The 12,377-nt window shown below is 38.2% G+C and overlaps 1 protein-coding gene across 1 annotated transcript; it reads right to left on the bottom strand.

The window, feature by feature from the left end:
* Nucleotides 1-328: 328 nt before the first annotated feature.
* LOC149019591 (disease resistance protein At4g27190-like) lies at nt 329-5,783 on the bottom strand. The gene is given in 4 exon segments (XM_089153567.1): nt 329-873; nt 876-1,935; nt 1,937-3,214; nt 5,121-5,783. Coding segments are annotated over 4 exon segments (3,252 nt in total). The 5' UTR covers nt 5,630-5,783; the 3' UTR covers nt 329-468.
* Between the last annotated feature and the right edge of the window lie 6,594 nt (nt 5,784-12,377).

Genomic DNA, 12,377 nt, shown 5'->3' with positions numbered 1-12,377 from the left:
ACACTAATCCAAAGCCACCCTGACCCAACCCTAGCTCACCGGTGCTTATGACCAAAATTTACAACCAAAACCCTCTTTTGACTTTAAATAGGCAGATGCATGGACTCAAGCTATTTGAGACAAACTTGCCCATCTTATATATACATGTATACACTCTTTCAAACTTCTAAGAACATTTGAGTCTGAGAAAACTTCTCAACTTGGCTGTCTTTTTACCTCAGACCGTGTGTCTGATGGAGACTAGAGGAAGAAGAGGGTTTCCGAAGACAGACAGGGGTTTTCAGTTCTAGAAGAAGATGAATTTTCTTATCCGTTCGTTCTCCCTTGCTCTGTGCAGTACAAGTATTTATAGCTAAAGTAAGTTGTTAGAAACAACTAAAATTCAATTCACTAAGTGACACTTGTAACCTCATACACCCTTTGATCCATTGACCAAACTTACAACTAAAATCCCATTTACACGTTCTATTATTTCAAAAACACAGGTGGGCGAGATGGCCGAGAACCTCGTCGATAATTTCGTCGCACGCCCACCACCTCCTCTGTTTGTGATTTATCTTCTTGCACAGTACTCTCTCCCTGGGTCGTAACAGTAGTGTCAATGTGAAGATCGAATGACTTCCTTTTATTCCCTTCCACAATCTCGTCCGCACTTAATATAATGGAAGAATCCTTGTTTAACTTTGGACATTCTTTCACCTGCAATTCTATTAGGAGGGGACAATGCAAGATGAAGTTGCGACTGCACAAGTCATTTAGTGCGGGTAAGTTTTCCAGTTTCAGTCTTCTTAGTTTTGGGAAGCGGGAGATGACTCTAACAAACTGTCCTACTTTTTTTTCTTCCTCCTCCTCCTCCTCCCCTCCTCTTCCTCTTCCTCTGCTGCTTCAACTATTACTTGCATTTGGCTGCAAGATTTAACATTAATGACTCTCAACCTGTTGAACAAGTGTGGCATTTCCTTGGTGAAGACCATCTTCAAGCTGTTGCATCCATGTATTTCTACATCAGACAATTGATAAAAGTTACTTAGTGGTGTGGGGCTAACAAATATCCTTTCCAATTTTGGCAAATCTTTTAAAATAAAAAAGGAAGTAGGATATCTTCTATCACCATGGTAGCCAATCACACGATCCATTACAATCTCCAGGTCAGCGCAATCGGCCAAGTGGGTAAATGGCTGAGTTATGCGCACACATGTCAAACCTGAGCAGTTACTGAGGGATATTCTCTCCAGGATTTTGGAGTGGTTGATAGACTCTAAAGCTTGCTCTACCACCTGGCAATTTATCAAGCCCAAGGCCCTAATCTTATTAGCCAAAGGTATGAACCAATCAGAAATAATGATATGTTCGAATTGAATGGTAAGATATCGCAAATGGTTCAAGCGTAATAGGTCCCCAAAATTAGAGATGGAGTTGTCACTAGGCCTACTTATCTCTTCCACCTCCTGCTCGTCGTCTTCCCTTTGTCCTTCGCCACTAGATGCACTCTCATCCCCTTCGTCACGATCTTCAACATCCACCAACCCCCAATCTATTTCCCCCACTCCATAAAATCTCACATCCTCCAACTTTTGCATACGAGAAAATACCCCATCTGGAATAGAAACTTTTGTACTTTCAACATTCAAGTATCTTAAATTTGCTTCGCAACCCTCGTCTTCGGGTCCAAATATCTGCTGATGTAACATCCGGCATTGACACAAATCTAAAACTTGCAACTGCCGGAGCTCTCCCAATGGAGGCAATGTTGTCAAATACCAACACCCATATAAACAAAGCACCCGAAGATTCTCCAAACATGACACAGAGTTTGGGAGATATTCCAATCCTGTGTAAGAAAGATCAAGTATGTTTAGATGATTCATGTGTTGGAAGAAATTTGTTTGGGGAATAATAATGGGTATTTTCCAAACTTTCCCGTAATCGAAAAGATGTAAGCTTCGGGCATGTCTTCCCCAACTCCTTCAACTCCACTATTCCGGTATGTAGTAGCGAAACTCTTGTTACATCTACCCACTCATTTTCCAAGGGTGCCTCTTTAGCCGATGTAGTAGTGCTTACCCAAAACTTGGGGCTATAGCTATCGGGGTATGTTGAAGAAGTGATCCAAAGAGCAAGATCTCGCATCATATCATGCATTTTCACCGAACTTTTTAGCACCCCCTCTTCCAACATGCAAGCAATTTTTAGGCTCTCCATCAAATCCTCTCCTTTAGCCTTAGTAGCCTCCAAACTCCCTAGTTTATCTACTAATCCCTCTCCAACACAATAAATAAAAATGTTGTCAACATCTATGCTATAGTCTTCAGGGAAACATGCACAATAAAGAAATAGACTCTTGAGCATATCATTTTCCAACCTATCAAAACTGAATCTTAAAGGAACAAAAACTTCTTCCTTCATACCTCGGAGCTCTGAAGATGATAGTTTGATTTCCCTTACAGCATTTTCCCATGACCCGACTGTACGACGATTTGCCATTGCATGAGCGACAGTGACAATTGCAAGAGGAAGGCCCCCACACCTTTCAACAATTTCTCTTGCAAAGCACTCTATATCAACATCAGCAACAACATGTGGACCAACAACTTTAACAAAGAGGTTCCATGCTTCGTCCTCTAATAGTGGCTTTACTTTTATAGTTTTCATAGCCCCGGTATCAGTGCAAGCATCTTCACTCCGACTGATCACTAGGATCTTGCTGCCTTTGTGCTTTTGAGGATGAGGGATTCCAACATCGCTGATCTTTAACTTGGACCAGACATCATCCAAGATTAGAAGAAATTTCTTCCTCCTTAGCCCATCGAACAACTTCTTTCTTGCAACATGCTCGCTATCCTTTGATAGATCAAATCCGAGGCGCTCACCGATGTCGGTTTGGATACTTTTCACATTGGGAGTGGCTGACACTACAACCATTATCACACTTTCAAAAGGCATCTTTATTCCTCTAACCAATTGTTTGTAGAAGTGATCATTTACTTCTCTGGCCAAGGTGGTCTTGCCGACTCCACCCATACCATATAATCCAATAATGTCAATCTCTGGATCACCTATGCAATCAAGTATTTTCTGCAGCACGCGTTGGGTTGATGGTTGGTTCTCGGGTATTGGCTCGGTTTGCATCTCTATCACGGCATTTGGAGGAGGGAGCTCACTCAGCACATGGGAGACATCTTCCACTATCCTAGCAATCAACTTCTCTTCATTCCTGTAATGGGAAACCCAAAATACATAAAGGGAATGTGAAGTCAAAACTATACTACCATAGAAGTATATATACAAGCATCAGATATAGGTTCTGTTCAAGAAAATCATGAGAGTTAACATGGATCGAGAATTAGAATACACATGATAATCTCAATATGATGATTCTTCATATATATGTATTAGACGAGAAAAAGGAAAAAGAGAAGACTAACCATTGTATTAATGATATCGAAAGCAAAAATATTACCCGTCAGGAATGTCTTTGAAGTTTAATCCAGCGAGTTCACCTGCTCGTTGCAGAGCTGACCTCCACCTTTGCACCACCCCTTGGTCAAAGCACAGTTCGTGTTTGCGAAATGGCTCCTCAAAGCTTCCCTTTTGACGCCTTACATCGGATCCTTCGACATCCATGAGGAATACAGGAAATACCGTTTGGCCAAACTTAATCCGGCATTCCATCATGAAGGCAACCTCTTCAAGGCATCGTGTCGAAGAAGCGAAGTTCCTAGAGAATATGATAACTGCACATCTTGATCCTTTGATTCCTCTTTCCAGGTTATGCTTAATATCCTTGAATGTTTTGAAGTTGGCCTTCTTTAGGGAAGCATAGAGGTTACCTATGAAATTGTTCTTCCCAGTTGTTTCTTCCTCTTCTACGTAGCTCAGAGTTACATCGTAATCCCATCTAAAGATGACAGAAGAAGTTGGAGTAACGGCGTCTGTATCCATGAATCTGAAACAGAGTTCCTGAACCTGGGTTTGTTTGGAGTAGATGGATGGATCACCTGATCTCTGAGTCAGCTGAAGAAGATACAGGCGAGTTCTTAGGGTATTGGCGGTGGTCAACACGTTGATCCTACTAGACCCTTTTCCTTTAGGAAACTCCCAGTCTTTTTCTTTTTTTTTTTTTTTTTTTGGAACCTCCCCCAGTCGAGAGTGAACGAGCACAAGTGGACAATCCAACGGCCCAATTAAATTTTATTTATTTATTTATTAATTATCAAAACCAGTAATCAGGATTCAGGAGGTTTAGCCACTTTATCGTGTGGGAAATGGGAATGCGCTGTGAAATGATTTAAATTCTTAATTTATTAATAAAATAATATTATTAATAACAATAAAAAAAAACCAGTGGTCGGATCTAACGCCTAACGTAATCTCTCTGCCGCTCTACCAATAAGAACCTTAATCTTTCTGACCGCGTTTCCCCTCTCTGCCAATTAATTACTCAAAACTTCGTAGACTTCATCACGCTCAAGTGCTAAACTCTTAACCTCAAAGAAAAAAAGGAAAAAATTACTCCCAAGTCCCAACTCAGTCTTCCCTCTAGATTAGATTTGAAAAGCAATGCTCAACCACTTCACTAGCTTCAACTGGTCCTACTCAGTTACAATTACATTACACATTTACAATTTTACGAAAAAGTGGAAAATCTCATGAGACGATATTACCTTTTTACCCCTGTCAATCGCTGTCATGTCTCCCAAAACCCTCATTACTATTTTCTTGAAACACAAATTCGACGATGCTCTGGTGGCTTCATTCTTCTTCAGAAGTTCAAGTCTTTGAGTCTTGATGGCGGCGAAGATTTAATTTGGAGACCCATTCATTCAAGAGCTTCCTTTTTTGGGGGCTTTGCAATCTTTCCACGGTTGTTGCCCATAGTGGTCTTCAATTCGATCCGGTTTTGGTTCCATTACCTGTTTGTTTGGGTATGCTTCTTAATTGCCTAGCTAGCTCTTAAAACCCACTAGTTAATAACCATAACTAAGCAAATATCCTCTCCTATAAGCTCCCCGGTAAGTTATATTACTAGCTAGGTCTGCTAATTCTTTCTTCTCGAATTGATTTCCAAAAAACAAGAAAGAAAAAAGAAAGCTCAAAGCTAGAGATGAAGTAATAATTACCCAAAATCTGTTAATTTCCATCCAGATCCGGAGAGTTGAGCAGCTGCTGTCAGGGCTGACCTCCACCTTTCCACAATCTCTCCGCTGAATCGTTCTTCGTAGTCTCCGAAAGGTTCCCCATAGCTTCCCCTCTGCTGCTGGACGTCTAACGGATCCACTCCGCTGAGGAAAACTGGAAAAACCCTTTGAATCTGGTGTTTTTCCCGGCATTCCATAATCGAGCTCAGCTCTTCTAGGCACCATCTCGAATTCGCGTAGTTCTTCGAGAATATGATGATGGCGAACCTTGATTCCTTGATTGCTTTTTCCAGGGCATCAGAGATCAGCTCTCCTCTTCTCAGTTTCTCGTCATCCTTGAACGTTACGATCCCTTCCCCCACCAGGGCGGCATAGAGGTCACGCGTGAAGTTGTTCCGTGTGTCTTCTCCTCTGAAACTCAAGAATACATGCCATCCGAAGGGCTCCAATGGGAATGATGAAGATGGACCTGCAGTGGGTGTGGCGGCCATCGGTAGGAAACGGAGTTGCCAAGGGATTGATGAAGAAACACTGTAATTTTTTCTCGTTCGGAGTGTTGGGTAATTATCAAGAAGGCTAACGAAGAAGATGGTGGAGGAGGAATCACTTCACTCATTCATATCTATTAGAAAAATGTTTTGAGAGCCGCCGCATTAGTCAATTGCTGGCATGTTCTTCAACTCGATGTCACCAATGCTTTTTTAAATGGTGATTTGGCGCCTGGAAGAATCGGTTTACGTGTCTCAACCACCGGGTTATGCTGATCCATTTCAGCCCAATCATGTGTGTTTGCTAAGAAAATCCTTGTATGGTTTACGTCAAGCTCCCCGCGCTTGGTACACAAAGTTGAGCACTTTTCTCATTTTGCATGGGTTTACGGCATTCCCCGAACTGATACGTCTTTGTTCATTTATCGTCAAGGCTCCATTGTGGTTTATTTTTCGATATATGTCGATGACATATTAATTACTGGAAATACTTCAAGTGCCATTGATGCTTTGATTCATGTTTTGTCTACTACATTTACTATAAAGCTACTTGGTGATTTGCATTATTTTCTTGGTGTGGAGACCCATAGGTTATTTTTGTGTCAGCAAAAATATATTCATGAGTTGTTAACCCATACACACATGTTAGATGCCAAACCACTTGCCACTCCTGTTGCTCTACATCTATGCCTCTCAATGGTTCACCACTTGCCGATGGTACTCTCTACAGACGTACAATGGGTGCTCTTCAATATCTTTCCTTCACTCGTCCTGATATTGCATTCGCATTTGGCTACGTTGGTCAACATATGCATTCTTCTCTGAATCATCATTGGGTGGTTGTGAAGAGGATACTTCGTTGTTTGAAAGGGACGAGTTCTTTTGGATTATTTTTTGGCATTAATTCACCCGTTTTTCTTACCGCATATTCCGATTCGGATTGGGCAAGTGATCCAATAACTCGTTGCTCAACCACTGGCTTGTGCATCTTTTTCGGACATCATCTAATTTCATGGGGATCTCGCAAACAGAGAACGGTTTCACGTTCTTCCACCGAGGCTGATTATCGTGCTATAGTGTCCACTACTCCATAAATTATTTGGATACAATCTCTTTTGTTTGAGCTCGACATTTTTCTCTCTCAAGCACCTATTGTTTATTGTGACAACTTGAGTCCTACCTTCTTGACAGTTAATCCTATTTTTCACTCACACACAAAGCATCTTGAAATTGACTTTCATTATGTTCGTGAGTTGGTTGCTGTCAAATGCCTTGTTGTTCGTTATGTGTCAACTACTGATCAGGTGGCTGATTTTCTCACTAAGGCTTTATCTCAACCTCGTTTTCTTTTGTTGCGGGACAAGCTTGCCATACAAGATGGGTTGCGCTTGAGGGGGCGTGTTAGAGATACCAATATATAACTTGTATTTTTATATAATACCGTATATATCCGTTCTGTTGTATATATATACACGGTGTACTATCTCATTTATAATTAATGAAAAATATCAGTTTCTACATCTACAACCCTAGGTTAACACCAGATATAAATACTCCGAGCCATGTTAAGCATACCATTGCTATCTACAATCTTTACTTCCTCCCTTTTTCAACCAAATCATCGCTCAACAATTGATCGTGATCTCTAGGGTGCATTTCCTTTCTCTTTCCATCAAGAAATTCATCAGCCTTTGGGACCGGAAGCAAGGCATCTCCAGCATTTGATTGGTCTAAAGCGGTGACTGTTATATTGTTAACAAGCAGTCAGTCATCCATGAAAATTGACATTCATATATTTGTTGATGAATTTAGTGACAGCATTATATGGCAGTCAAATATAAACATAAGGAAATCAAAAGTGTCAGCACAACCCACCGAACACATTAATAGATAAAATGTACATCTTTCATGCAATGGGCATGGTTTGTAACCCAACCAATTGGCTTAGCCAACCTTCAAGACACGGTGGATCAAGATCACACAAATTACATCATATGAGTGGTTTGATGCCAAAAAAATCATTTTTCAATGGTTCCTGCTCTCTTGGACTGCGATACATACAGAATTTTGTGAGCTAACGGTGGTATGCTAGATCATTCTCAAGAAACCCAATACACTTACATTTAATTACAAGAAATTCATGAATAAATAAATACACAAATACTGAGGAAGATGAGAGAACCTTAATGGGGAAGAAAAATACCCACGTTTTTCATTTGGCTTTCGGAGAGTTTTCCTTCTTGCTTCTATCATTGGATCTTGGTTCAGATTTAGAGATGTGTTAACTGAAAGACTTTCCAATTCGTTTTTCAACTGGTGTAGACATTTCTATTTTTATTTTTGGTAAAAAAAGGTGTAGACATACCAGCATATAAAGCTTTTTTTTTGGGCAAATATAATAGCACCTGAAGCTACCACAACCTTTAATAATCTTCACGACTGGCATTTGATTCTGAAAAACACTTTTGGGTTGCAAGCAATGAACGAAATTTCGTTCAGCAAACAGGACGAAATAGGGAAATATCGCCGAAAATTCGCCTGAATCAGGCTCTAAAGTTCGCCACAAAGAAGAACTGAAATATGAAAGAACCAGACTTGCAGGGTTGCAAACTTCCAAAGTGTTCTGCTTCGGCCATAGACATTCTCATATCTTCTCTTCTCCTCCATCTCGATCTGGAAATGGGTATTGGCGAAGCCCCAAGCTGAAAGCCTTACATCTCTCGTCTTCCCACGATTCTTGTTCGTTCCCAGAGCCAAAGTTCGCCCGATTTCAACGATCGCTAATCTAGATGTTAAAGACAGAGTAAATACTGGTTCTCTGCCGGAAATCATATTGGTTCTCTTCTGTTTCTTTCTCTTTCTCCTTCTTCTTCTCCTTCAACTAAACATCTGATCCAAGTATCCAACTCAAAGATTTTGAAGTTAAAGATAGAGATCTAGCGAGATTTCATCCATTTTCGCTGGTTTAGCCGGAAAATCGGCGACATCTAGGAAGTTTGATTTCGATCCTCTTTTCGTATCGCCCTTCAACGAAACTACCGAAAATCGGCCGAAATTTTGCCGATTTTCGGCGATATATTTTTCCATGGTTGCATGAGTTTTAAATGTTTGAAACGTGTTAATAACGGGTTGGCAATGGGGTTTCTTTTTTATAAGCCGATATTTCTGTATACATGTGCGAGTAAGTAATAAAAGATGAATCGGATGGAATGTATCAAGCGCTGGCTATGGCCAAAAAGAATTGTGTTGGCCTTCAAGAGGTCTGGTCAAATTGTGCCAAACTTCAAAGCTTACTACCATTGTCTGATGACACTGCTTGGCCATATTATCTTGCATCACTTTTGCTTGAACTCTCTCAAAACTAAGTCATTTAATATTTGTAGATATTTCATGCACTAGGCTGGTAGAGTGTCTACAGTCTTTTGTCCTCTAGGATTTACAATATGTATCTCAAGATTCTGTTGTACATTAAGAAGGTATGTAAACATTCGGAAGGGCAGGTGTGAAATGTAAATAAGGGTCTACCCTAAATTACAATCTTTTTGTGTTAGTTCTCACAAAAAAAAAAAAGCATATGAAGCTATGTAGTTTATATGTGCTAAAAAGGACAAAAAAATGGGGGAGTTTATATGTAATTTCTTTTTTCCAATATATATAGTATGTAATATAAATTTACATCCATAACCCCAGTCAACCTAATAATCAATCGTTTTTTTAGTTTTTAACTAAAAATAAATAATAAACATAATTAATTAAACAACTAAAAGAAAATAACCGAAACCCTAATCCCTAACTGCTCTGCCCCTTCAAACAGCAGTACCCAACGGCAATAATCGAAATACCGGTGGCTGCAGCGACAGCTACGAGTGTGTATACTCCTGGTCTTCTTGTCCTCCTCCACTAAAGTTAAGGTGAGCCTCTTTGGTTTTACTTCTTCTTCATCGTGGGCACAAGGCAGCATATCTGCATTGGTGTTATAGTTTACTTGAGTTTTAGATGCAGGAATTCATTAATGCTTTTTCAATTTTTGTGTATATTTATGTTATTGTTTTTAAGTGTCGTTTGCAAGTTATAAGTCTAATTTCTTAATTTTTTTTGCATATTTGTATTTTATATTGTTGTTTTCAATTCTTGTTTGCAAGTTATAGAGTCTGAAAGACTTCGTTTAAATTTTTTTCGTCATTCTTAAAATGTTTGACATATACTTTTGATTAATTTCTATGATGTTCCTATCCTCCTCTTCCCCCCCCCTTTCCCCTAATTTTTTTTTTTTTGCTGTTTCTTATTTTAACCATGTCTCAAAACATTTTCTCTGTGATTTTGGCTCCAGTTTGTTAGTTTTCATATCTGGTGCTCATGACGTTGCTTGAAGTAGTCAGAAAAGATGTGGCTGATTACTGATTACTCAGACCGCTTTGATCGATCGGAGTATCCCATTATTTTAAATGGTGGTGATGGCTGTTTCAGAAATTGAAAAGAAAGTTCAAAAAACATAAATATTTTGACAAGAAAGAGTGACTAGGACTTGTAAATACATTTTTGAAGGAAATAGGGAAATAGGTTGGTACCTCCATCCAGTGTTGTTGATTGTTCAGATTCAAGGTACACTTATCTAATGGTTGAAAAGAGAATTTTTCATTCCTCCAGTTGTTGCACATTTGGTTTTAGAGGCTTCTTTGCAACTGAAACTCTGGGAATTGGTTGAAACTATAATTACTCAAGGGCTTGTTAGCCATTCAACTGTCTGCTGTTGTCATCATCTGTAACTAATGTTTGTCACTTCATATTCCTTTAAGAACTCAAGAAATTATTGAGCAAACAAAGGATCTGAGAGTAAAGAAAAGCGAGAAGCTTGAGAAATGGATCCAAAGACTAGGTTTTGGAGGGTTTCGAAAACAAAAGTGCCTTTGAGCTACTCTGCTTTGTTGCAATCAAACACAGCTGCAGACCTATGATTGTTATGGATATAAGATCAAAGAGAAAGAATTACAGTTTGGTAATTTGTTAGGAAGATCGAGCCTTGTTTACAGGTTGATCTTTTAAAATTTTCATCTGTTCCTGACCTGTTTGTTCCATTGGTTCAGATATCCACATTTAGGCTTCCCCCTTATTCGTTTAAGACAGATGGTTTTCCCTAGATGTATGAGTATTTCTTAGTACAGGTCTTTTTTTTTCCCTTTATTTATGTTATCTCTCATCAGTCATTAATTATTGCTTAATGTTTAGATCATTTATGATTTGTACTGAAAAACTGAGATTAGAGATGGTCAAGATTACAAATTTCTGAAAACGAAAAAAAATGAAGTAGATATCTCTCTAATGTGTGGTCATTTATTTCCTCTTTCAAGCAAGGCCAGCAAGCTTTGTGTGTTATGTGAGAATGCCATTGCAGATGAAGGACACCTTTTTTTTTTAGCCTATACCCAGTGGTTGGTCTATGTGGTTCAGATTTTAAGGAACCCATTCTTTAGTTGAGGTGTTTTGTTGCTAAACATGATCTTTCTCATCTCAGTAATCTGTGTCTTTTGATTGTAAGTACAAAATAGTCTCAAAGGAAAATAATAGCTTGGGTTTACTATGTAGTGGTGCAAGGGAAGAAAGTTTTGCTGAATTTGAACATATTCTGTTGTTATTTGTTGCTAAATTTTGAGCAGGGGGTCTTTGTTATGAGTTTAGTCCATGTTTTGTCATTTGACAAGAAAAAGTAGAACTAACTTTCAAATTAAATTTAAGTATTTGAAAAAAGAGTACAATTTTACTTAGATCCTTATTTTAAATTCTCAAATATTTGTTAGTAAGCCTTTGTTTTCGCCTTATATCTAGTACTATTCAAGACTCATTAGGAAACGTAAATTTCAATATATGATGTTACATTATTTTTTGAGATATAAACGGATCAAAATCGACAAAGTTTACTGATATGGCTATATTCTCTGAAAGTAATGAGATATACTCAAACTCCATGAGTGGGCTTTCTAACCGGTAAAATCATTTATGTTGTGTTTAATTCAAGTGAACAAGAAGCAGATCGTATTGTATTTGTTCCCTTAGTCATTAAGCATTTCAAGCATTGAAAAAATAATAATTATATATATGTCTTCCTTTATAAATATAAATTGTGTTTTTTATTTGTAAAACCTAATATATTAAAAAAAAAAAAACTTATGATTTAAACATGAAAAATATCTAAAAGGCCTATGATCAACATAATTTTATGATTTGAAAATAAAAAATAATCTAAAAATTTTATGCTCAATATATACTTACAAAATTAGTTTTCTCCAATGTCTCACTAGTTTTATTTGAAAATTTATCATTAAAGCTCATTTTCATATTATTCTCACAGCCTACATTTAGATTAAGAATGTGAGGCAAAGTAAGGGGGGAAAAATGTGTATATAGATAATATTGAATTTAATTTGTACTTATAGCAATATCTCATGCACACCAAAATTGCATGACTATCATACATTATTAAAATGACTTCTAATTGTTGTTTTAACGAAACATAGCTTGCATTACCATCGCAGGTTTTTGATTGGTAAAATCAAAACCTCCAATGGCTTATGCATTGCTGGGGCTTAGCTTTTCCTTTGCAACATTGGGTATTTGGGATATCACTCAATGGAGAAGAACTGGTAGGAATTGTAGAAACCCAAATTTCCACACCCCAATGACCATTGAAATGAACCGCAACTAATAGAAGTACTGATTAAAAGCCCTTATTTTATTTTTTTTTGTTGATAAAAAT

The sequence above is a fragment of the Hakea prostrata genome, chromosome 4 (genome assembly GCF_041222555.1).
Source record: "Hakea prostrata isolate BN-2017 chromosome 4, UWA_Hpros_2, whole genome shotgun sequence".
NCBI classification, from domain to species: domain Eukaryota; kingdom Viridiplantae; phylum Streptophyta; class Magnoliopsida; order Proteales; family Proteaceae; genus Hakea; species Hakea prostrata.
Note: the sequence above shows the minus strand (reverse complement) of the source record. Positions and strands in the feature narration are given on the sequence as shown.